This window comes from Podarcis melisellensis (assembly GCF_964234715.1).
Source record: "Podarcis melisellensis genome assembly, chromosome: 13".
NCBI lineage: Eukaryota > Metazoa > Chordata > Lepidosauria > Squamata > Lacertidae > Podarcis > Podarcis melisellensis.
In genome coordinates, this window is record NC_138545.1 from 27161582 (window position 1) to 27188087 (window position 26506).

Consider the following 26506-nt stretch of genomic DNA (forward strand, 5'->3'; position numbering starts at 1 on the left):
AGTTGGAGAACCCCACAAGGGATTCTTCACCCCAAATGAAGAAGGTTCAGATTGGTGGTGGGACGATGGATGATGTGGTCAGATGGAGAAGATTAAGCACACTGGGAAAAGGAGGTGTTGGCAGCTGAAGAGGTAACAGGATTTAGTGGGCAGGAAGAGTCTGTGGCAGAGAGCAGTCAAGAACCAATAGCAGAAGAGGAGGATTGAGAGGAGGGGGGGACAAGAGGCAGCAGTGAATTAGGCTAGTGAGGAAGCCAGGCTGTCTCCCCATCCTGTGATGGGCAGCTACCCTCCTCCCTGGTCTTCTAGAACATGAAGAGGTATGAAGAGGGCAGAGCAATGATAAGCAAGTTGAAGGAACCTCAGACTGATTCGGAAGGAACCAGGGGACTTTCACTCCTCACAACTGCCTAATTCAGGAAAGATCTGCTGGGAAGAATTGCTCTGCTCACTAGGCCTAGTCTCCTGAGCTGTTTTGAGCTTTCTTTGAATAAAGGGAGTTAACTTCACTAATTGCTGACCTGTTCCTGATACCCACCCAGTGAACCATACTATTCCATTGCTGTTGAGATAAGCTTCAACTGCCAACCCAGACAGCTTTTGTATGTGGATTGTGTGTCTGTCAATGCAGATTAATGTTAAGTTGCCATACTAAATAGATACCAAGGCTGGTGTGGCTTAAAATAAATGGCATAACTGAAAGCCTAAGGGATTAACAAAAAGTGGATCTGAATGAACGATTCAGCCAAAGTGGATGTCAGAGAGACAAACAGCTCTGTGTTTACAAAGATTTAACTGTTCTGTTGATGCATGATTTGTCACAGGAACATGCAAAAATGTATTTATAAGGGTTTTGCCCTGTGGTTCCTGGCAGGGTTACTCTCTGTGACACACACACCACTTTTAGGAGATTATTTGTTCAAACCAGGGATAGCCATCCTAGTGCTCTCCAGATGTTTTTGAATACAATTTAGCCCTCAGCCAGAATGGCCAATGATCAGGGACGATGGAGGGCACCTTATTGGCCACCCCTGGTCTATGCAGAAACACCTCTGAGATAGGTGCTTTGCAAAACACATTACATGAAGCCATGATATGCATATTTATCTCAGACTCTTAGATGCTACTCTTCAAAAACTTTCCTAAGGTAACCTACACTAGAAATACACTAAATATGTGTGTGCTTGTGTTTCTCTCTGTGTGTAATACAATTTACCATAATAAAGGCAGATAATGAAAAGAACAATGGAGTTTAAAAGTAGTAGTTGGTAAGAACATCATAAAAAACAACAATCAACAATCAGATATTAACACCCACAATTTAAATACCCGATAAAATAATATAAACTACTATTCAGTGTTTAAAAGGAAACAAAGAGAACATCAGCCAAATCTGTGTGCCATAAAAAGAGTGATTTTCTGCAAGGTCTTAAGTATGGTTGACCAGAAATAATGGGATGGATCAGGAGAATACATTAGACTTGAATACATTAGACCCAGAATATCTATTTATTGTGTAGGTGTGAGGAGCCTGGACTTCCAGATGTTTCTGGACTCCAATTCCCATCAACCCCAGCCAGCAATGGTCAGGGATGATGGGAGTCCAGCAAGTTCAGTTTGGCCGCCCACAATCTAGTCCCATTGAAATCAATAGAAATTAGGTTAGTATTGCTTTGAGAAATCTGACTCCTAATAAATGTTGGAAATGCAAAGAAACTGAAGGAACATTCTTTCACCTTTGGTGGACGTGCCCAAGGATTAAGGCTTTCTGGGAAATGATATATAATGAAATGAAAAAGGTATTTAAATATACCTTCTTGAAGAAACCAGAGGCCTTTCTCCTGGGCATGGTTAGCCATGTGGTGTTAAAGAAGGATAGAACTTTGTTTATGTATGCCACAACAGCAGCAAGGATTCTTATTGCAAAGTATTGGAAGACACCAGAGCTACCCACCTTGGAAGAATGGCAGATGAAAATGACAGACTACATGGGTCTGGCAGAGATGACGGGCAGAATCCGAGACCAGGAGAAAGAGACAGTGGAAGAAGATTGGAAGAAATTTAAAGATTATCTTGACAAGTATTATAAAATTAATGAAGGCTAGAAAGACATGGGTTGGAAAATAATACGGTGTTCAGAGATGTTAATTAAGAAAAGGAATGGAATTGTCAAAAAACTTTGGGAAACAAGGGAATGGATTTACTGACTGGATAATGAAATTAGAATACAGAACGGGGAGGTATGAGGGAGTCGGGGAAAGTAGGCTGAGAAAATAAGGTCTGAAACTATACTTGTTGTTTTTGTTTATGTTTGTTTTTTATTGTTGTTGTTTGTTTTTATATGTTGTTAATGGAAACTTCAATAAATATCATTTGAGGGGAAAAAGAAGAGAAATCTGACTCCTATAAATTTATAATTTAACTTGCCCAGGCCACACATCCCCGATCAATTCTTGGGCTGGACTTCTTTTTTAAAACACCCTTCTGAATTCTGAACATACCAATGCAGCTCTTTAAATTCTGACTTGAAGTTACATACCAAATATATACAGATGCAATCATCACACATTCTCATGGAAGTAAATTGCTTTAAATTTGGTTTTATGTTTTATTTTGTAAAGAACTTTGAGGTATTTTCTTTTTCAATCAAGTGGTATATGAATTTCATGAAATAATAAACAAATAACTGCTGTTCCAAAATTTCATCCACATGCTAGGGCTGCAGAGGTTAGGAGGTATGCCGTGCTCTGATGGGAGTAGGCTTGTGTGCAAATGGGGAAACAGAGGGAGTTGTTTGGGAACGCTCACAAAAGGATTGCAACATGTCTGCAGTTTCTTGCTCCACAACGCATTGCTCTGAGGAAAGATTCTGTGCATTCATGCAGGGTGAGGCAAATGTGTTCTGTGTTTGATAGTGTTAAACTTGTGCATCAAAGAACTTTATTTTCTTCTTTGCTTAAACAGCATGTCATTTGTTTGTGGATGAATTGATGTTGATATGTTCCACACCGTAACTAAGATTCTTCACATTTTTTGCTCTTTCTCTCCCCATTAAATGTTCGGCAAATTTGTTTAAAAATGCTTGCTTTTTGTTATAGTACTGGTGCTTAATTAAGAGTGTGACAAGAAAAAAAATCTGTAACCACAAGGAGTCTTTGTCTAACTCGGTCACATGCTGGATGGGTGCATGTTTGAGTTATGAGGAGCATATTTGCTTGCAAACTTTGTCCTTAACTTTTGAATGGCAAGGGATAGCCTGAGTTCATGGGGGGAGGTGAGGGTATGTCGTGGTATACATGAATAGCAAAGACCTTTTTCACATGCTACTCCTGTGTAGAATTTGCCACATTGATGGAGGAGCAAGGCCACACTTTTAGCCTCCTCCATGACATGACTACCCATTTCTGCAGTAAAAGCTTGCTATTTGTGGTTATCAACAGCTTAAACTTCCATGTGCAAGGATCTGCACATGAATATTCCCCCCAATCAGGGCAACCAGTTGTGCAGGTCTCCCAGTCATGTGGGAGTCATGAGCAGGTATTCACACATCACAGAGAAAGCTCAATCACACAGTGCACATGGTTCTTGCAGTACTGATGTAAAGGCAAGACTAAAAGCATGGTCCTGCTACTCCTTCAACATAGCAAAGCCCTACACATGAGTAATGTGTGAATAGAGCACATGTGATGTTATATATCTGAGTGAGACTCAGGTATAGCCTTTGGTCCAAATGTATCTATCTACTACTGCCAGTGCTTCATTGCCAACTAGAGACGTAAGAAGGCAGTAATTTTCGTTCCGACCTGTATTCAGCACAGTCTGTGTTTCCATCTCACTGTGGTTCAGTTACCACCAAATACTCATTTACTCATCTCACAATCACTATTTCATGCAACTATGTAACTCATGTAACTTATATCACATTAAATGAAAGGATACATCAAAACAATTTTTAAAAGGTATTTCATTACACATCATTTGAGGACTTAAAGACAACAATGGATGCCAATTTTATTTGACTGGTTTCCATTTCCTGACCACAGATGGATCGTAAATGGCAATTGGAGATTTTCTTCTTTCCCTGAACTACAGTGGTACCTCATGTTGCGAACCATCCCCCTTACAAATTCTTCGGGTTACGCGCTCCACTAACTTGGAAGTAGATGCCCTATGTTGGTGCAGCAGCAGTGGGAGGCGCCATTAGCGGAAGCGCGCCTCATGTTACGAGTGGTTTCTGGTTACAAATGGACCTCAGGAATGGATTAAGTTCATAACCAGAGGTACCACTGTATAGGTACTAACCATAGTTTGTAGTCTCAGAAATAATAAACTGTAGTTAGTTCAATATTGGGTCCCCACCTAACTGCAATAAATCCCAATGCTTGTTAATTTAATTTCAAGTCAAACTTCAGCATTGTGTCCAAATGAGGCCATTGTTATATGCTATGTTTTTATTGATCAGTAATATATATACTGATCAGATACTTTTAGAATAGCGGATACAAATTGAGCCGATAATAACAATGATGCTAACAAAAGTTAGAACTCTAGCAGAGGAAAAATCTTTGTTATGTGAACTTTGTTGTCAAGCAAATGTTGAAGAGGAAAAAACTTTACTTAAGCCCTTTATGAAGGAGGACCTACAACATTCTTGATCTCCTCCAAGATCTTTTCGTGAACATTTGCTACATTTTGCTTTGCTGCAGTGAGCAACTTTTCAATCTCCTCCTTTGAATAGCTCATCTTGAATGTAGAAAACTGTTCTCTGTATTCATGAATTTTATCTGAAAATGAGAGTTGCTGTGTATTAATGAATTATAAGGAATTGAAAACATATTCCATTAACTGTAGGGAAAAATTATAACACTGAGCATGACTCATCTGTCCTACTGAAAGAGAGGATAAAAGACTTCTTCTGTTTCCAGTGATCCTATTCTAATTCTGAATTTGGTCCCCATCATCACTAATGAAAATTGGAGTTTTGCTGAGCCAAATAAAATTAAATCTGCTTGGTGGGTCAAAGAGTTGTATGAATCTGGAGAAAGGAAGATGGTATGGGAAATTCAAATGTTGGAACTGTAAAAAACCTTGGTAGCAAAAGGAAGTAAGAACTACAGGGAGATTGGTTCAGTTTAAGCATAAGGAAGGAATTCAGCACTAGAAATAAAATGATGTATCCAATTATTTTGTCTTGGTAATTTTTTAACTCCACTATCTGATCAACTGCACACTTACCAAATGGATCTCATCGACACATTACCTGAACAGTTGACTTTGTTGAACAGTGGGCAGTGCACGACAGTTGGGACACATTCTGCATCTCCTCTGAAGATATAGCAATCCTTCAAATCATCCGTGTCCTGCAGCTCTCTCTCATCAATCTTGGGAAATGGGATTCCATGTTCCTCACAGTATTTAATGGCTTTCTTAATGGTCTGAACCAAAGGAGGAAATCTGTAGTTAATTGCCATATCCACTTGGGTAAACAGAAGCTGGCTGAAAAGAATACTCATGGCTACTTCCTGGATAGCAGTTAGGGACCCTTCAGACATTACCATCATGACATGGGAAGTGATACAGTTAGGCTCCCTCCTAAGCTGCTTTAGGAAGTCCCAGGGCACTTTTACCCTACCCATCTGGCTGGGTTTCCACAGCCACTCTGGGCAGCTTCCAGCACATATAAAAATGTAATGAAATGTCAAACATTAAAAAAATCCCAGTATAGGGCTGCCTTCAGATGTCTTCTAAAATTGTGCAGTTCTATATCTCCTTGACATCTGATGGGAGGGCACTTCTGATATCACAAAGTGGCGTGAAAAGGAGTAATGCCGTGGTAGATACTGGTAAGGAATCTTCAGAAGGAAGTTTTAGATAACAACATACTAGAATCAAAGAATTGAAGAGATGGAAGAGATCCCCAATGGTTATGAGGTCTAAGCTCCTGCAATACAGGCACAGCCACTAAAGAACCCCTGACAGCCATCCAACCTCTGTTTAAAAACTTCCAATGAAGGGGAGTCCATCTTCTGAAGTAGTCCATTCTACTGTTGAATGGCTCTTACCATGATAAAGTTATTCCTAATGTTTTGTTGGAATCTTTTTCATGTAATTTGAATCCAATGGTTCAGGTCCTACTTCTGGAGCCCTTCAGATATTTGAAGATGACTACCAACATCCCCTTCTCCTATCTAAATTTATTTTATTTAAATCTAAAACATGGATACCAAAGCTTATGTAATATTGTTTAATGAATCCTAACAGAATTATGCTTTGACCAGAATTTTAGTCATGTTTGATTGCCCCTGTAAATTAAATGAATTTACCAGAAAAGGATCTCCGGCACTGAAGTCAAAGGAGAGGATCAACTTCACTTTCCTCTCAGACTGAAGAAGGGATGGGTAAGCAGCGTTTATCGCCAGGCCAGCATCAATCAGAGAGACAACCTGTTTGCTTGTCAAGTCAGGACATTCAACATCCGCTAGACATATGACGTGAAACACAGAGCATCAATACAAAGCTTTTGGAATCAATATCAACCTGCTGCCTAGGTAGTTATTAAGTTAGTTATTAAGAAGCCATACCAATACTACCACCGCTTATATATGGGCAAATCTGTCAATTTCAGTCCCCCACCCCACCCCAGTCTTCAGTTTGTCATATTTCTGCATCAGAAATGCCTACAGGCTGATGAAAGGTGGTAAGTGGATTGAGCCCATGTAAAGGATTCGAGAGCTGAGCCAAGTGCACAAGTCCTGCTAACCTGCCATCGGCATCCCAAATCAAGTCCACTCATCTATAGTAAAGGTACCTCCAACACAGATGCAATGAGTGGGCAACTTCTCAAACCATAACCCTTTGCCTGTGGTTTCCTTGAAGGCCATGAGCAATGTGTGCAATGAGCTGTGTTTATCTATGATACAGATATCACACTCTGCATCATAACCAGGTTATTTCATGACATTCATGGAGCTATGGGCTCACAACTCTGGGAATTCAGGCAAAAAGTGGCAGGTGTGAATAAGTGGCTGGTGGACTTGCTACATGTAAGTGCCAAGGCCTTGGCTGGTTCAGATAATTATAGCTAAGTAAGGAAAGTCCAATGTTGTAAAGAAAAATATTGCATAGGAACCTGGAATGTAAGAACCATGAACCTGGGTAAGTTGGAGGTGGTCAAAAATGAGATGGCAAGAATAAATATTGACATCCTGGGCATCAGTGAACTAAAATGGACGGGAATGGGTGAATTCAGTTCGGATGACCATCATATCTACTACTGTGGGCAAGAAACCCGTAAAAGAAATGGAGTGGCCCTCATAGTCAACAAAAGAGTGGCGAAAGCTGTACTGGGATGCAATCTCAAAAATGATAGAATGATCTCGATACAAATCCAAGGCAGACCTTTTAACATCACAGTAATCCAAGTTTATGCACCAACTACTTGTGCTGAAGAAACTGAAATTGACCAGTTCTATGAAGACTTACAAGACCTTATAGAAGTGACACCAAAGAAGGATGTTCTTCTCATTATAGGGGATTGGAATGCTAAAGTAGGGAGTCAAGAGATAAAAGGAACAACTGGCAAGTTTGGCCTTGGAGATCAAAACGAAGCAGGGCAAAGGCTAATAGAGTTCTGTCAAGAGAACAAGCTGGTCATCACAAACACGCTTTTCCAACAACACAAGAGACGACTCTACACATGGACATCACCAGATGGGCAGCATCAAAATCAGATTGATTATATTCTCTGCAGCCAAAGATGGAGAAGCTCTATACAGTCGGCAAAAACAAGACCTGGAGCTGACTGTGGCTCAGATCATCAGCTTCTTATAGCAAAATTCAAGCTTAAACTGAAGAAAGTAGGAAAAACCACTGGGCCGGTAAGATACAATCTAAGTCAAATCCCTTATGAATACACAGTGGAAGTGAGGAACAGGTTTAAGGATTTAGATTTGGTGGACAGAATGCCTGAAGAACTATGGATGGAGGCTCGTAACATTATACAGGAGGCAGCAACGAAAACCATCCCAATGAAAAGGAAATGCAAGAAAGCAAAGTGGCTGTCCAATGAGGCCTTACAAATAGCGGGGGAGAGAAGGCAAGCAAAATGCGAGGGAGATGGTGAAAGATACAGGAAATTGAATGCAGATTTCCAAAGAATAGCAAGGAGAGACAAGAAGACCTTCTTAAACGAGCAATGCAAAGAAATAGAGGAAAGCAATAGAATGGGAAGAACCAGAGATCTGTTCAAGAAAATTGGAGATATGAAAGGAACATTTCGTACAAAGATTTCCATAATAAAGGACAAAAGTGGAAAGGACCTAACAGAAGCAGAAGACTTCAAGAAGAGGTGGCAAGAATACACAGAGGAATAATACCAGAAAGAAATGGATGTCTCGTATACCCCAGGTAGTGTGGTTGCTGACCTTGAGCCAGACATCCTGGAAAGTGAAGTCAAATGGGCCTTAGAAAGCACTGCAAATAACAAGGCCAGTGGAAGTGATGGTATTACAGCTGAACTATTTAAAATTTTAAAAGATGATGCTGTTAAGGTGCTACACTCAATATGCCAGCAAGTTTGGAAAACTCAGCAGTGGCCAGAAGATTGGAGAAGATCAGTCTACATCCCAATCCCAAAGAAGGGCAGTGCCAAAGAATGCTCCAACTACCGCACAATTGCACTCATTTCACACGCTAGCAAGGTTATGCTTAAAATTCTACAAGGAAGGCTCAAGCAGTATGTGGACCGAGAACTCCCAGAAGTGCAAGCTGGATTTAGAAGAGGCAGAGGAACCAGAGACCAAATTGCAAACATGCGCTGGATTATGGAGAAAGCTAGAGAGTTCCAGAAAGACATCTACTTCTGCTTCATTGACTATGCAAAAGCCTTTGACTGTGTCGACCACGGCAACCTATGGCAAGTTCTTAAAGAAATGGGAGTGCCAGATCACCTCATCTGTCTCCTGAGAAATCTCTATGTGGGACAAGAAGCTACAGTTAGAACTGGATATGGAACAACTGATTGGTTCAAAATTGGGAAAGGAGTACGACAAGGCTGTATTTTGTCTCCCTGCTTATTTAACTTATATGCAGAATTCATCATGCGAAAGGCTGGGCTGGATGAATCCCTAGCCGGAATTAAGATTGCCGGAAGAAATATCAACAACCTCAGATATGCAGATGACACAACCTTGATGGCAGAAAGTGAGGAGGAATTAAAGAACCTTTTAATGAGGGTGAAAGAGGAGAGCGAAAAATATGGTCTGAAGCTCAACATCAAAAAAACGAAGATCATGGCCACTGGTCCCATCACCTCCTGGCAAATAGAAGGGGAAGAAATGGAGGTAGTGAGAGATTTTACTTTCTTGGGCTCAATGATCACTGCAGATGGTGACAGCATCCACGAAATTAAAAGACGCCTGCTTCTTGGGAGAAGGGCAATGACAGGCCTAGACAGCATCTTGAGAAGTAGAGACATCACCTTGCCAACAAAGGTTCGTATAGTTAAAGCTATGGTTTTCCCAGTAGTGATGTTTGGAAGTGAGATGATGTTTGGAAGTGAGAGCTGGACCATAAAGAAGGCTGATCGCCGAAGAATTGATGCTTTTGAATTATGGTGCTGGAGGAGACTCTTGAGAGTCCCATGGACTGCAAGAAGATCAAACCTCTCCATACTGAAGGAAATCAACCCTGAGTGCTCACTGGAAGGACAGATCGTGAAGCTGAGGCTCCAGTACTTTGGCCACCTCATGAGAAGAGAAGACTCCCTGGAGAAGACCCTGATGTTGGGAAAGATGGAGGGCACAAGGAGAAGGGGACGGCAGAGGACGAGATGGTTGGATAGTGTTTTCGAGGTTACCAGCATGAGTTTGACCAAACTGCGGGAGGCAGTGGAGGACAGAGGTGCCTGGCGTTCTCTGGTCCATGGGGTCACGAAGAGTCGGACACGACTAAACGACTAAACAACAACAACCTAGTTACTGATCCTATAATAGAAGGAAGGAAGGAAGGAAGGAAGGAAGGAAGGAAGGAAGGAAGGAAGGAAGGAAGGAAGGAAGGAAGGAAGATTATCAGGAAATGCTCCAGGAAGAAGCTATATGTTACCACAAGCTGTCTCTTCCTGGGTAGCCATATTTGGCTGGGGGGAAAGAGAGATTTTGCTGCAACCCAATAGCATAACATTCAGAACAGTGGTATCCATATATAAAAATAATAATATCAATGCAACATATGCTTACAGCAGTGGTACAGGAAGTTATTAGTGCTTCCCCATGTCCAGTTCAAAAGGCATAAATACGTCTTTCTCACCACATCATGTAAAACACGGAGGGAATCCCTGGCAAAACCTAAAAGGGGATAATATTCAGAGTCAAGAATGGGAAAAAAATAATTTCACCATTTTTTTTTAACTTTGGAAAGGCAGTATCCAAATAAAATGACTGACTGGTTGACTGAACATGGAAGGAATCTATCTTAAACCAGCCAAGTTGTCATCCCAGAGTCTGTCTGAGATTAGAGCTCCCCAGATCATTTGGTTCTATAGCAGAGATAGCCAACATAGTGCCCTCCAGATGTTATGGACCACAACTCCCATCATGCCCTGACCATTAGCCATCCTGGCTCAGGCTAACAACAACTGGAATCTAAAAACTTATGGAGGGCACCACGTTCAGTTCTCTCCATTGCAAATCTTTTCACTCATTACAACTCTTTAGTGGTAAAATGGATTTCCAAGGTCCAAAGAGTAGCAGATTTTTTTGAACCCCATGACATGCACTGTTATTGTAGATAAGTTTTAAAAGAAGAAAAAATGGGGAAGGAAGAGGTCTAGCACTTGGGCATAAAAAGATGAAGAATAAAGAGAGACACTCCTCCAGATTACATTGTACTACCAAACTCAGATATCTTTGAGGAGACTTTCAGGAAGAACAGCTGCTCAAAGGCAACATATGGTTGCTATTACACTTGCCTCCAAAATCCAGGTCCAGTGCTTGACACAGTCTCATACAGTCTTTCTTTCTTGTTTCCGCATTAGCAGAAAACCAGGTCTTGCAGATCTCTCTAAGCAATTCATAGCTTCTGCTGGAACTATGGTCTATTTTTGCAGACAAAATGACATGGAGTGTTAAAACAGGAAAAGAAAAATGAGCAATGGTTAAGGGTACCTGAAAGACTTTTACTTCACCAAAGCTTTATTAAGCATAACAAATATAATATATTAAACAAACTCATCTTAATTTGCAGCAATATTTGGGATTTTTTTCTGACGTTCACTTACTTTTCAAAATGTTGCGGAGGTGGTCAAAATGCTTATCTGCTGTCCTTCCATCTGATGTTTCACAGAGGTGAAGCTCTAGAATGGACTGATAACCCTCATAGAGTGTCTTAAGTTTCTGGTCATCTTCATCTTGGCAATAAAAGAGCATACAAAAGAGAGTTACAAATACTCAGGCCTGGCTTAAGACATATTGCTGCTCGAGGCAGAACAGCATATGCAACTCCACTCTACCTCCAAGTCTAGGTGCATAGTCTCTAAGACTGACTAAATTATTTTGGCATCTGATTTAGATCTGGTTTAATGATGCCCATTAGCTTAGAGCTGCAGAGCCACTTAAGCCTCTCTGCTGCCACCTGCTGGTAAAGTTACTCCTCCTCCACCTCCTCTCAACTTCTGTGTCAAGAACAGGCATCCCCAAACTTGGTCCTCCAGATGTTTTGGGACTACAATTCCCATCATCCCTGACCACTGGTCCTGTTAGCTAGGGATGACGGGAGTTGTAGTCCCAAAATACCAGGAGGGCCACGTTTGGGGATGCCTGATCCAGAAGAAAATCACTCATTGATTGCACCCCAAAACAAACTTTGAGTAAGGCCTAAGGGCACAAACAACAAATAGTATAGCTAGATGTTGGGAGGAAGTGGGACATTCTAGACTAAAATCTATTTGTGTACTGCTTGATTCATGCTGTTAGCTGAAAACATACTATTGCTTCACATGGGGTGGTTGTGCATTGTGGAAAGGCTGCCATTCACACACCTTTTTCATGTCGTAAGCTACGGTACCTTGCGCATGGTTTATACTTTGGAAAAGTGGCATACAAATAAAATGATGTATGTATGTAAAGGTAAAGGGATCCCTGGCCATTAGGTTTAGCCGTGACCGACTCTGGGGCTGCGGCACTCATCTCGCTTTACTGGCCGAGGGAGCCGGCGTACAGCTTCTGGGTCATGTGGCCAGCATGACTAAGCCACTTCTGGCGAACCAGAGCAGCGCACGGAAACACTGTTTACCTTCCCGCCGAGCGGTACCTATTTATCTACTTGCACTTTGACGTGCTTTTGAACTGCTAGGTTGGCAGGAGCAGGAACCGAGCAATGGGAGCGCACCCCATCGCGGGGATTCAAACCGCCGACCTTTTGATCAGCAAGTCCTAGGCTCTGTGGTTTAACCCACGGCACCACCCGCGTCCCATGTATGTATGTAGAGCCCATCAAAATTAGTGTGATTTACTTATGAGCAGACATGTATAGGATTGTACCATAAAGCAGAAGAATACTCATATAATACAAAATACTTCTACAGAATCATAGAATTGTAGAGTTGGAAGGGACCCCAAGGGCCATATCTTTCAACCTTTATATGGTAGTCCATGCAGGAATCGCAGCTAAAGCATCCATGGCAGATGGCCATTCAATCTCTGCTTAGTACCTCCAATGAAGGAGAGTCCACCACTTCCTGAGGGAGTCCATTTAAACATCAAACAGCTTTTACCATCAGAAAGTTCTTCCTGATGTTTAGTCAGGAATATATTTCTTGAACATTAGACCTTTTCTGATCCCATGGTTAGGTGGAGGGGCATTGGAAATGCTTCACAGTTGTCCCAGCAATACTTCACCAAGTTTGGAGGCTGATGATGGCAATAACTGAATTCAACCTGAGAAATATTGAACTCAGCCTGTTGAAACCCTTAGGCACATATTCTAGTGATCAACATGGTACCCTCCAGATATTATTGTGCTACAACTCGCATCATCCCTTGTCATTGGCCGTGCTATCTGGGGCTGGTGGGAATTGAAGGCCTAATAACATCAAAACAGCCACAGGTTTCCCATCACTTTGGTAAAGTATTTCAACAATTTATTTCAGGTGGGCAAAACTGATCTTGCCCCTTCTGCCTGTTTTTCCTCCCAAAAAAATGCCCTGGGGGCACCACAAGCTTTGCCATTCTTTTGTTTCATCCTTGATGGAATAGACACTAATGTAGTGAATTGAATTTATTATTTCGGTCACAGACCAGTTCCAGCCCACATACAATATCAAGGAAGATATAAAACACGATAGGAATACATTTGAATTTGCAATTAGGTATAACAGGGACACTACAGATATAGCAACAGTTAAAAAATAAATAAATTAAAACTTAGTCGCTAACATATAACCTAAAATTATCATTTAAGGCCTTAATCATTGTGATAGCACAGCTTGTTCCCTATGTTTAATGGCAAACGCACAGAATTTGGCTACGCTAATAATGATCTCAGGATCCTTGTCCTCTGTCAGGGAATTTAGACATCACTAATGTAGTACTTGTAAAGGTAAAGGACATCTGGACAGTTAAGGCCAGTCAAAGGCGACTATGGGGTTGCAGCACTCATCTCGCTTTTAGGCCAAGGGAGCCAACGTTTGTCCACAGACAGCTTTCCGGGTCATGTGGCCAGCATGACTAGACTGCTTCTGGTGCAACAGAACACCGTGATGTAATCCAGAGCACACGGAAATGCTGTTTACCTTCCCGCAGCACCTATTTATCTACCTGCACTGGCATGCTTTTGAACTGGGAGCTGGAGCTAGGACAGAGAAATGGGAGCTCACCCCGTCATGAGAATTAGAACCGCCGACCTTCCGATCGGCAAACCCAAGAGGCTCAATGGTTTAGACCACAGTGCCACCCGCGTCCTTACCTTTACCTTAGTACTTGTGCACCCTGTAACACTCTCTGCATATGGGTGGATAACAACACAGTCTTACGCAAGCACACACATGAGAAAAGCACAAACAAAAACCAGGAAAATTGCAACACTATGAGTCTCAAATCTGCCATTCTTGGGCAAGGTGATTGAGCGGGTGGTTGCTGAACAACTCCAAGCACGCCTGGAGGAAACGGACCATTTGGATCCCTTCCAATCGGGATTCAGGCCTCACCATGGGACTGAAACTGCCTTGGTCGCGCTGGTTGATGATCTCCGGCGGGCTAGGGACAAAGGTGAGAGCTGTTTCCTAGTTCTGCTGGATCTCTCAGCGGCCTTTGACACCATCGACCATAACATCCTTCTGGACCGTCTAGAGGGGCTGGGAGCTGGGGGCACTGTCATACAGTGGTTCCGCTCCTTCCTCCTGGGCCGTGTCCAGAAAGTGGTGTGGGGGGTGAGTGTTCAGACCCCTGGGCTCTCACTTGTGGGGTGCCTCAGGGTTCTGTCCTCTCCCCCATGCTTTTTAATATCTATATGAAGCCGCTGGGAGAGATCATCAGGGGGTTTGGACTGGGTGTTCATCAGTATGCAGATGACACCCAGCTCTACCTCTCCTTTAAATCAGAACCAGTGAAGGCGGTGAAGGTCCTGTGTGAGTGCCTGGAGGCGGTTGGAGGTTGGATGGTGGCTAACAGATTGAGGTTGAATCCTGACAAGACAGAAGTACTGTTTTTGGGGGACAGGAGGCGGGCAGGTGTGGAGGATTCCCTGGTCCTGAATGGGGTAACTGTGCCCCTGAAGGACCAGGTGCGCAGCCTGGGAGTCATTTTGGACTCACAGCTGTCCATGGAGGCGCAGGTTAACTCTGTGTCCAGGGCAGCTGTCTACCAGCTCCACCTGGTACGCAGGCTAAGACCCTACCTCCCCGCGGACTGTCTCGCCAGAGTGGTGCATGCTCTAGTTATCTCACGCTTGGACTACTGCAACGCGCTCTACGTGGGGCTACCTTTGAAGGTGACCCGGAAACTGCAATTAATCCAGAATGCGGCAGCTAGACTGGTGACTGGGAGTGGCCGCCGGGACCACATAACACCGGTTCTGAGAGATCTGCACTGGCTCCCAGTACGTTTCCGAGCACGATTCAAAGTGTTGGTGCTGACCTTTAAAGCCCTAAACGGCCTCGGTCCTGTATACCTGAAGGAGCGTCTCCACCCCCATTGTTCAGCCCGGACACTAAGATCCAGTGCCGAGGGCCTTCTGGCGGTTCCGTCATTGCGAGAAGTGAGGCTACAGGGAACCAGACAGAGGGCCTTCTCGGTAGTGGCGCCCGCCCTGTGGAACGCCCTCCCATCAGATGTCAAAGAGATAAAGAATTACCTGATATTCAGAAAACATCTTAAGGCAGCCCTGTTCAGGGAAGTTTTTAATATGTAATGCTGTACTGTTTTTAACACTGATTGGGAGCCGCCCAGACCGGCTGGGGAAACTCAGCCAGATGGGCGGGGTATAAATAATAAATTATTATTATTATTATTATTATTATTATTATTATTATTATTATAGACATTAACACACACAGCTGAACTTGAAATCAAATCCAAGTACAAGGGAGACCAGGATATTAATGTTGGTTGCAACATCTTACCTAAGTTTGTTGAAGCTGAGGAAGAGTCTCCTGATCTCTTTTGTTTTAGATAATTCAGCAAAGAATCTTGAAAAAGAAATGTGCATGTTCACACACAATGAGAAGAGTCAAAGGGTCTTCTGATCCAGCATCCTGTTCTCACATCGGCCAACCAACCTAATGTCTAAATGTTGGCTTGGGATATCTGCTTGCAAGAGCACACTCCCCTCTCATGGTTCTCAACAACTGGTATACAGAGCCAAACTGCCTCTGAACAGTATGAAAAACCATCTTTCCCAAATGCAACAAGTAGTAAAATAGCTGGCAATATTCAGGTTGCAAAAACCAATACATTGTTCAGATTTCGAATTTTCGATTTTCATTTTGACAAAATATGGCGCCTCCTTTCAACAATACCATAACCACTAGTCAAGCTTTGTTCACCTAGAGACTTTGTTTGTCCTAGAGACAAGATACAGGTTTAAAGATACTGCATTCACCACCTCTATTACTAAGTGAAGCTTTGAATCACTGCAAAGGATTCCCTTCCCAGATTCCCTTCTTCTTCTTTGGCCAAAGTGAATGAAATATGCAGGCACCAGCCCACCTCCAGAGAGAATTAAACTTGCAAAATTGTATGCAGATGCACCCACAGGATTGCATGCAGGAAACCTTCCAGAAAAAAACCAAATCCCAATCCACTTTATAATTCAGAATACACATAGAGCCAATGCACACCCCATATTTAAAAAAGAAGATAAAAGAGCAATACCCATTATAGTCCTATAGAGTTCTTGTTCGCTTCCAAGGGCACTTCCCCATAAACCTAAAAATAAGAAAGCTGTGGCATTAACAATCATATGCTTCACCTGGTGGCAGTAAAAGTAACGACAAAGTTAATATTTTATCTTTTTATGACATAATATCAGCACAGAAAGGGACGGTTATGAATGTAATCACACACAGACAAAGAGCCCATTTTTGTATGGATTTTTAGCACCAGGGCTTTCTGCTGTAACCCATCCTCACTAGGGATAGACAAATCTGCTAAATTTGTTTTCTGACAATTTCCCATTTTTCCAATGTTAAGCTTGGTTTGCCCATTTTTGCAGTTGTTGTTGCTGCTGCTGTTGTATTTTAAAATTTACAAATATATATCATCTTTTCTTCTTCATTTACGTACATAATCTGTTTACTCTTCTAAACTTGTTCATTTCCATAATACAATATTTTACTTCCCCCTGTCTCTTTACAGCTTCGTCATCTCTCTTTATTTCATTTTCCTTTGTAACTGTGTTCTAGTATTCTTTCAACCTTCTCTGTATGTAAAATATCTTATCCAGCTGTCTATTTATTTTGTGAAATTTAATCTAGGCACATCCGAGTTTTAATTTGGGAACCATGTTTACACAGCTGATTTTTAAAACAATCCCATTCTTTTTCTAAACCTTACATTCGAGTGATTTCTTATTGCTTCTGTCATTTTGGCTAGATCTACGTATTTACACAATTTCATTTGCCACTCTTCCTTAGTTGGTATTGGATCCCCTTTCCAATATTTGGCAATTAACACTCTGGCAGCTGTTGTTGCGTATAGAAATACTCTTTTGCTTTCTTTTGGGATGTTTATTGTCATAATGCCCAATAAGAAGGCTTCTGGTCTCTTAACAAATGTTAATTTTTTAAAAAAAGGAGGTTTGCAAGAATATTTGTATGCATTCTCATGCACATTTGTCCTACCATATGCAATTTTTAAACACAATTTTGTCTATGAAGCATATGTATGTGTTCACATTTCATTAGTGCATGTACTTTTGTATGCATTGTTTAGTTGGGGAACTGTGTCACAAAAATTGGAAAGGCGCCAATTCCAAAGGAGAAGTGTTTTGTTTCATGAAGTACAAATTTGTTAGGTTCACATTAGCAGGAGAACTGAACAGATTTGTTATGTACTGAGCTTGGATCCTAGAACAATAGGCAAGTAGGATCCTAGAAGGCAGCATCTTGATTGGTCTGCAGGAGCCACCCAATCCAGCTCCAGGAGGAAGTGAATCAGCAACCTGATTGGCCTGCAGCAGCAGCCCAATCAGGCTTCAGGAGGGGAGTTGGATCAGCCAATCACACAGAACCCATTGTGTAAATAATGTCTATATAGGCAGAGATTTTTGGGAAGACTCAGTCCCTGTTTGACATGAGCTGAAATAAAGAGCATGAAATCAACACTAGACTCCGAATATATTTCAAGATTCATCCTCCATCTGTAGTTCTCACACACATCTGACGAAGGAGTGGCTGATACATAGCTTATTTGTTTGATCTAGACATTCAGGAGCCTCCTCTACATTCCTATTCATTGGCCACAAGAACACAGAATCTGTTACTTTGGCATTCAGGGAATGGCATGCTCTTAAGATGCTGAGGGAGGTCAGGTACCTTGCAAATAGCAGATATCTCTTTTCTTCTTTTCTTCAGTCAGTTGCCCGTTTTCAAATATGCTCCCAAAGTGCTTCATATCTACATATGCTCCCAGGCCAGGAACCCCAGCTTCGTGTGGGGTGAATTCAAACCAGGTGCCTGGAAAACAAACAAAAGATTGGAGGGAAAGATATGAGAAGGGCTGGATGCCCAGGGGAAATATGAGCGAACCTGCCACCAACATCTCCCTTACAGCAACAAGAGAAACATCTGTTGGGATTTTGAAAGAAGTTGAAACAAATTTCAGTAAGATTAGTAACTTCCCTCAGGGTGGTGAGTAAAGACTTCTCACATCTAAATAGTGAAATAGGAAGAGATGTGCTACTTTAACATTTACATCATGAAGAGGCAGAATGACAGTTTACAGCATAATTCCAACCATATCTACTCAGAAGTAAAACCTGTTGAAATCAGTGGACCTTCCTTGCTCCTGGGGAATCCGAGTGAGGGTTTCAGCATTAGCCATTTTAACACTCAGCAATTAAGTAAAACTGTTTTCTGTCCTGATACATCTGGCTACAGTAGTACCTCGGGTTACATACGCTTCAGGTTACAGACTCTGCTAACCCAGAAATAGTGCTTCAGGTTAAGAACTTTGCTTCAGGATAAGAACAGAAATCATGCTCCGGCGGTGCGGCAGCAGCAGGAGGCCCCATTAGCTAAAGTGGTGCTTCAGGTTAAGAACAGTTTCAGGTTAAGAACAGACCTCCAGAATGAATTAAGTACTTAACCCGAGATACCACTGTATTTGCAGATCCAATATTTGGGTGTTGAGTAGATAAAAAGGTAAAGGTAAAGGTACCCCTGCCCGTACGGGCCAGTCATGTCCAACTCTAGGGTTGCGTGCTCATCTTGCTCTAGAGGCTGTGAGCCGGCGCCATCCAAAGACACTTCCGGGTCATGTGGCCAGCGTGACGAAGCTGCTCTGGTGAGCCTGCACCAGCGCAGCACACGGAAACGCCGTTTACCTTCCTGCTATAAAGCGGTCCCTATTTATCTACTTGCACTTAAGAGTGCTTTCGAACTGCTAGGTGGGCAGGAGCTGGGACTGAAAGACTGGAGCTCACCCCACCACGGGGATTCGAACTACCAACCATACGATCAGCAAGTCCTAGGCGCTGAGGTTTTACCCACAGCGCCACCCGTGTCCCCTGTTGAGTAGATAGTTATGGCCTTATCTGCACTATACATTTAAAGCAGTATCATACCACTTTTAAAAGTCATGGCTTCCCCCAAGAATCATGGGAACTATAGAATGTCAATGGTGCTGAGATTTAAGAGACCTCCATTCTCTTCACAGAGCTACAATTCTCAGAGTGGTTTAATATTCAGTCCCTCTTCCCAGAAAACTCTGGGGATTTTAACACTGAGAGAGATATTCTTGTCTGCACCAAACACTGGAAGTGGGCTGGACGTTAATTAAAATTAATTAATTGCATGCCTGGATTCCATTCACCAGTTTTCTCTTCCTTTGCAAAACTTAGTTATAGAAACAGAGCTGAATGGGAGTTTGGAGGTCTTGTTCAAGCCCCTGCTCAATGCAGGACGCGACTGCTATCACCTCCAACAAATGGCCATCTGCCTGTTTTGATTTTCTTAGACACAATATGTATGTCTGAATAGATATAATTACCTGCATGTTGTTGCTCATAGGTTTGCTTGTCCACAGCATTATAGATCGGGTAAGGATTTTTCCCATTCTCACAAGCTCCCCTGTGCACAGGTAGTTCAGACTCATCAAGCTGAAATGCAGGCATTTGGTTAAATTAAATTAATTTGATACCTAAATGGCTTCCAAACTACTCTTGGCCCTCCTTAAAGGTAGCTTCAACCCTGGTCTTCCAAGAATGCTATGTATAACACAGCCTCAAAGCACTTCTACCCACATGGGTGAAATAATATGCTAATACTACTAATAATAACATATACACATATCCCTTCAGTCCTTCCTAGGCACCTGGACTTTCTACAGGCCACACCCCTCAACAGCCCCGCCCAAGTGCTTTTGCCATACTGGGATGTGACCCTGAACTGTAATAGAGCCTCTCATATCTGTTGCTTCACCTAGTTTTGGCTTTGGTCTTGCCCAGGGCCTTTTTACCCATAGGCACTAGGGGTGCAGGGCACCCAGGCACCAGGCTCTCAGGTGCGCCAGGCCGAGAGTCTGGAGCCTGAGAGTTGAGTCCGGGGAAGAGCCTGCCCATCAGTTGGAATGCCACAGGGGGTTCTTCTGCTGCGGGCAGCTCTGCGCCGCAAGTTCGGGGGCGGCAGAGCCAGCAAGATGCTGAGGCAGCCGACCGGCTCTGCCCTCCTGCACGCCTGGGACTAGGGACATGGGGGCGCCGGGCGGATCTTTGCATATGCTTAAGACAGCCCTGGTCCTGCCCATCTTTGGTATGTGGCAATGGAAATGTGATTTCCCACCCTTGTAGAAGAACGTGTGTGTGTGTGTGTGTGTGTGACAGTTCTCCACTCACCTCGTTTAGCAGTTTATGCACAAGGAAATAGGACCAGAAATCAGTCAAAGAGTAGCATTCATCTTCCGCAGCCCCAATCACAGCTTTCATTGCCTTCTGAAATTCCCACTGGCCTTTGACAAGCATTTCACACTGACTTTTTTCTAAGGCTTCTATTTTTTCTGCCCAGTCTTCATGTTTGTAGAGAGCTGAAATGCACCTTTTAATGAAGCAGAACATTTACGTTGGAAAACATGCGAAGGATTTCTGTGCTAGTCATTTGGAGTGTATTCAGGGCCGGATTCAGGTTTGATGAGGCACTAAGCTACTGAAGGTAATGGGGCCCTTTATATGTCTCCAGCTGTCCTTTGTCAACAAATTGTCACTGTTTTTTGTGTTGAATTTATGCTATATGGTAATTTATGGACCTAATAGGTATCTAAAGCCATTTGCACACCAAAATATGTATTTTATCAAAGTAATTGTAATTTTTTTTCCTTTAATTTTTTTGTGGCCCCCCAAGAGAGTGGGGCCCTAAGTTATAGCTTATTTAGCTTATACATAAATCTAGCACTGAATGTATTCATATGACTGGGCCATGAGAACGCTGTTGTCACATGGTAAAAGCAGCTTGTTGGCACATTATCTTCTGTCAGTGGCTGCCACTGCGTAAGATTTAATACATAAATTTTGACACAAGGATTCTGTTTTAGCTGCTTCATGTATCTATCCCAGAGTAATTGCATTTATTCTCTATACAGTGGTACCTCTAGTTATGAATTGAATTCGTTCTGGGGGTCCGTTCTTAACCTGAAACTGTTCTTAAATAGAGGCGTGCTTTCGCTAAAGGGGCCTCTTGCTGCCATTGCACCGCTGGCACATCATTTCTGTTCTCATCCTGAGGTAAAGTTCTCAACTCAAGGTAACTCTTCCAGGTTAGTGGAGTTTGTAACCTGAAGCATTTGTAACCTGAGGGGTTTGTAACTCGAGGTACCACTGTATAGAATTATGTATCAATGTGTGGTTTAATTCTTGTATCCCTGCGTTTTGTAACAGTCTCTCTTTCTGTCTTCCTACATTGTGTAAACTACTGAATCACTGTATCTCTTGCTTATCTATCCCTGAAGGATTGTTTGTGTAGCTCAAGGGCACAGATGGTCAGGAAGTTTAAGTTAGTATCTCCTCGATCTTCCCTAAAACTTGGGAAGATATAAGAATGGTATGTTAATGACTTTTGATGGACAGAAGAAGATAAAGTAAAGCAAGACAATTTTAGCTCCCTGACCTCTCCTTTCATGTATGCATCCTATGAGCTAATGATGTGTTGCCTTCTGTGTACTTCTCCTAACTGATGATTCTGGTTTGGAAGCTGTCCTATTTCAATAGCTTATTTCTCCGTAAACTGGGTTCCTGCTGGATGCTAAACTTGTCTATCTCTCTTGGTTGTGCTTTTCTTTAAGGTGTTATTACCTGCGCATGAGCCATTTAGAGGGGGTTTAGAAGTAAAAAGGCTGAAATGCACCTTTTAATGAAATAGAACATTTATGTTGGAAAAAATGGAAGGATTTCAGATGTGACCCTCATTAGGAATTTATTTTGAAGGAATCTGTAGGACCGGGTAATGAGAACGCTGTTGTCATGTGGTAAAACCAGCTTGTTGGCACATTAGCTTCTGTCAGTCACTGTGTAAGATTGACTTCTTCCTGTAACACTGGTATTGCCAAACCTCCCCAGGCCATAGCAGAACAGCATCTTGTTCTTACTCTGGCCATTCAGATGTCTACAGGAAGCCCATGTATAGGACATGTTGCAATAGCAACTCCCTACTCCACCCTGGATCCTCGGCAACTGTTATTCAGAGACTTTGGACCTCTGATACTGGAAATAGTGTTGAGCCATCATGAATAGAAGCTACTAATAAGCTTATTCTCCATGAATCTGTTTAAAAGCCACTCAGAGTGGTGGTAGCGACTGCACCTTGTGGCAGAGAATTCCATACTATGTGCAGTATTAAGAAGCACTTCCTTTTATCTATCCTGAATCTCCCCACATTGGATGATCCTGGATTCTAGCATTATGCAAAAGAGAGAGGGGGGAGAGAGAGATATCTATATGAATTCTTAAACCTTAAACAACCATATCATTTACCAAAAACTACCAAAAGGCAGAGGGCCTTCTCAGTAGTGGTGCCCACCCTTTGGAACGCCCTCCCATCAGATGTCAAGGAAATACTATCTGACTTTTAGAAGACATCTGAAGGCAGCCCTATTTCGGGAAGTTTTTAATGTGTGATATTTTATCACTTTTTTATTCTGTTTGGAGCCGTCTGGAGTGGCTGAGGTAATTATTATTATTATTATTATTATTATTATTATTATTATTATTATTATTATTATTATTGTAGCTGGAGCTGTCGGGAGTTGTAGTTCAAAATAACTGCAGGGCACTGGGCTGTGAAAGGTGAGGCAAAGCATATTTATGTATTTATAAATGTAACACTTACTTGCCAAGATGGCTTCTAACTTCATCTGAACTAGCTAGCAAGGCAAATAATTCTACCTTCTTAAGTCCTGAATTTTCTCTCCCCTCTACCACTCTGCACTTACCAGGTAGAACCTGACACCCCGCCCAAGTACATCACACAGTCCAAGAGGTTGTATTTCTTCAGCTCTGCTAGTGTCCCATAGAGAGCAATCATGGCCCGCACAGCTCCACCTGATCCCAGGACAGCAATATTTGGGATTTGGTCCTAATGGAAGGAATGCAGATATACTCAGTAGGTAACCTCTGTAGGTTAGATATTGTTTGACATCAACTTTGATGTCTTTGAATTAAATACAGGGTGATTCATAATGAATTATACAGTTTTCAGATGCTGTAAAACAGTAACAGGCGATGACACGGACCGCAACTGCGAACTCTGAGGTAGATGTACTCGTAAAGTTTGTGTTTACGTGTCTTGTGCACGTGTCTTGAAGAAGAAGAGGAGTTTGGATTTGATATCCCGCCTTTCACTCCCTTTAAGGAGTCTCAAAGTGGCTTAACATTCTCCTTTCCCTTCCTCCCCCACAACAAACACTCTGTGAGGTGAGTGGGGCTGAGACACTTCAAAGAAGTGTGACTAGCCCAAGGTCACCCAGCAGCTGCACGTGGAGGAGCAGAGACGTGAACCCGGTTGCCCAGATTACGAGACTACCGCTATTAACCACTACACCACACTGGCTCATGCAACTAATCAGGCAAAATGGCTGTGTCTGCAGTGGAGAAGATGTGTTGTGTTCTTGAATTGAGCAGAATGGAATCCCAGAGGGATACGTAAGCAGAGCTACAACTGTATTTGGCAGGTAACAGTCAATGGCATTTAGTGTTTCCAATATCCGATGCTTTACATGATAATGTATTTACAGTTTAATACCAGATAGAGATTGCAAAAAGTCTGAAGCTGCAACCATATACAAACTTGTCTGAGAATAAGCCCGATTGAACTCCTTCCTTTGAGGCAGACGGACAAAACGAATTCCTACCTCATTATATGGAATCCCAAGCTTGCCAAGGCCTTTCTTCACCTCTTCCTTCCTGGCAGCTGTAGCTGCTTTTTCACCCTCTGAGAGTGCTTTAGAAATACGGACCTTAGCTTCTCCCTGCCAAAAAAATACAAAACAGATCCAACAGAACACTTACAGTCACATGCCAACACGTACAAAGCAGAGCACTTGATGCTTACCATGTGTTGGCCTTCAGCCAAGAAAGCTAGTATCTTCATTTGAAGCAATGACATCTGTGGCTGTGTTCCCCAGCTCTGTATCATGATATCCACACTGGGTTATTTCACACCACACTGTTCCTTATTTGGGAGGTGTGAGATGCTTCCATTCAAATATCTACTTTGCCATGTGGCAACAGTAGCAATGACCGCTCCCCGCTTAAAACGGGGGGCGCCCTTTGCGTGGACGCGCGCAGCCCCTAGATCTGGAGCAGCTCCAACAGCATAGGCTTGGTTTGCCTTCCCTCAGGTGGGATACCTGGAGGTCTCCGCCTACCTCAGTCAGTTGTCCAATCCCACCTGGGGGAAGCATTGCCAAGGAGACCAGGCCAGGTAGGGGAGGGATTACCTGCCCACACAATAGAGGGAGGATCTTAGCTGGGAATCCTCACTTGGCTCCAGAGCTTCTCCCACCCTACCCACCCTCAGTTAATGTCTTATTTGCAAGTTAACTTTTCTTCACAGGTTTTGCAAGGTTAACTTTTCTTCACAGGTATGCGGGCGCTGCTACGTTAAGGTCGCTATTAAAGGGCCGGAAAGGAATTTCCCTGCATTGGCAGGTTTCGCCTTTCCCGTAGCAGAACGTCACAACTTTGGCGGTATCAGGCCTTGGGCGGAATCCTTTAGTCCATCTTCCTCTTTGCGGCGGCGATACCAGGGTTCCCCATTAAAGGGGTTTCTGAAAGGAGGCTTTGACCGTACACCGAAAGGTTGTCACTGCTTTCCCCTGCAGCAGTGGCGTAACGGGGGCGGCTATCTCTGCTTGAACATATGTTCTCCAGAGCCGGCCCATCCCCCCCCCACACACACTGGATAACCCTGATGCTCCCTAGGTCCCCGGCTGGGGACTGGGGAGGGAGATCGCCCAATGCCTGAGCCAAGGTCTACCCACATTTGAAATTTAATAAAGTTGTGGCCAATTTAATCCCATAGCACATTGTCATGAGTCTTTATTCCACATGACGGGGGGGACCGCGCGGGATCTGGGGACTCCGCCTGTCCACGCAAATGAAGGTGCACACCAACCCTTGGCTGAGTCTACTATAATATACCTGCTCGGTGTTGCTGTATGCCCAGCTCTCATCACTCTTAGCCAGCATAGCCAATAGTCTGGGATAACAGGATATATAGACCAATAACATGGGGGGGGGGCTACAGCCTCCCCAGCCCCTCCACACAATTTGAGCAGAATTTCTGTAGAAATGTATAGAGGTGTCAACTGGTAGTTAGGGGTGACAAATGTGGGACTTTCCAAAGTTCCCTTTTTTGAACAGTAAGGAGAAAACATTTTCGGTGTTGGCAGTTGATGAGAAATATACTACATTTTTTTTCTATGTTTGCTTTAGCAGTCCAACTGATGAAGACAAAATTTCAATAAACAACATTGTTCTGGCAACCACTTATGCTAAGACCTAACAGACTATATATTTGTGACAGCTATTAACAAATAAAATGGACTCACAGACAACAACTACCCACATCCCTGCTCATGGGCTATGCTGGCTGGGGTTGATGGGAGTTCAACAACATTTTGAGGGTACCATGATGGCTGGCACAGAGACAGGTGCACTGCTAATTCTCAGAGGTATAGCTTACCTTCCCAGTTGCATTACTTGCCATCTTCTCTTCCCTATTTCTCCAACATCGGTTCAGTGCCTTTACACTCAAATGACGGCGTAGCCGAAGGGCTTCCTCTAAATGTCAGGGTTTTAAATTTATGGCAGGCACTGAGCCTGCGGTGTTCCTCTTTTCTTCACATTAAGCTGACTTCCTGCATGAGATTCAGCATTCCACAGTTCTACCCGGACTCTGCTACTGGCCAGTACTGAATGACTCAGGAGAGTGGGAGGGAATGTGTTTAGAAGTAATATGATCCCTTCAATATTTGCCTTACAGCTGCTGCTCCAGGCTTTCTGTTTGCAAGGCTGGCGGATTTAACTAATTGAAAGCATCAGCTGTTGCAGTTATCCCAATTTTGCTGGTGTGTGTGTATTTGGGAGGAATGCTATAGTTTGTTGGCTCATTTTCTAAGATCTTTGGCTTGCCACATTCTGAAGACATGGAATGACTTAAAAACCAGCATGGGCAAAATAGCTCCTCCATACTTTCTTGGAACTATTCGTTTTCCTTAAATATGGTGGCATAGAATATCAGTCACTTTTCAGGGGCAGGTAGGGGTGACCCAAGACATTTTACATCCTGGGGCAAAGGAGAAGATGA

The 26506-nt window shown here is 42.9% G+C and overlaps 2 protein-coding genes across 2 annotated transcripts in view; one reads left to right on the plus strand and one right to left on the minus strand.

Moving 5' to 3' along the window:
- The window catches only part of LOC309354855 (olfactory receptor 5AP2-like), a gene marked incomplete at both ends in the record, with an annotated part of 215639 nt that overhangs the window by 180047 nt on the left and 9086 nt on the right, over positions 1-26506 (plus strand). The gene's annotated exons all lie outside the window — the stretch shown is intronic.
- On the minus strand, positions 4597-26119 carry LOC309356142 (cytosolic phospholipase A2 gamma-like). Its single transcript, XM_081887322.1, has 14 exons — positions 25883-26119; positions 24048-24164; positions 23130-23272; positions 20545-20743; positions 19701-19809; positions 18026-18166; positions 16365-16418; positions 15614-15679; positions 11276-11404; positions 10967-11092; positions 10236-10343; positions 6324-6478; positions 5261-5435; positions 4597-4784 (listed from the first exon to the last, which is right to left on the minus strand). Exons 1-14 carry the CDS (start codon positions 25904-25906, stop codon positions 4627-4629), a joined length of 1704 nt encoding a protein of 567 aa, XP_081743448.1. The 5' UTR covers positions 25907-26119; the 3' UTR covers positions 4597-4626.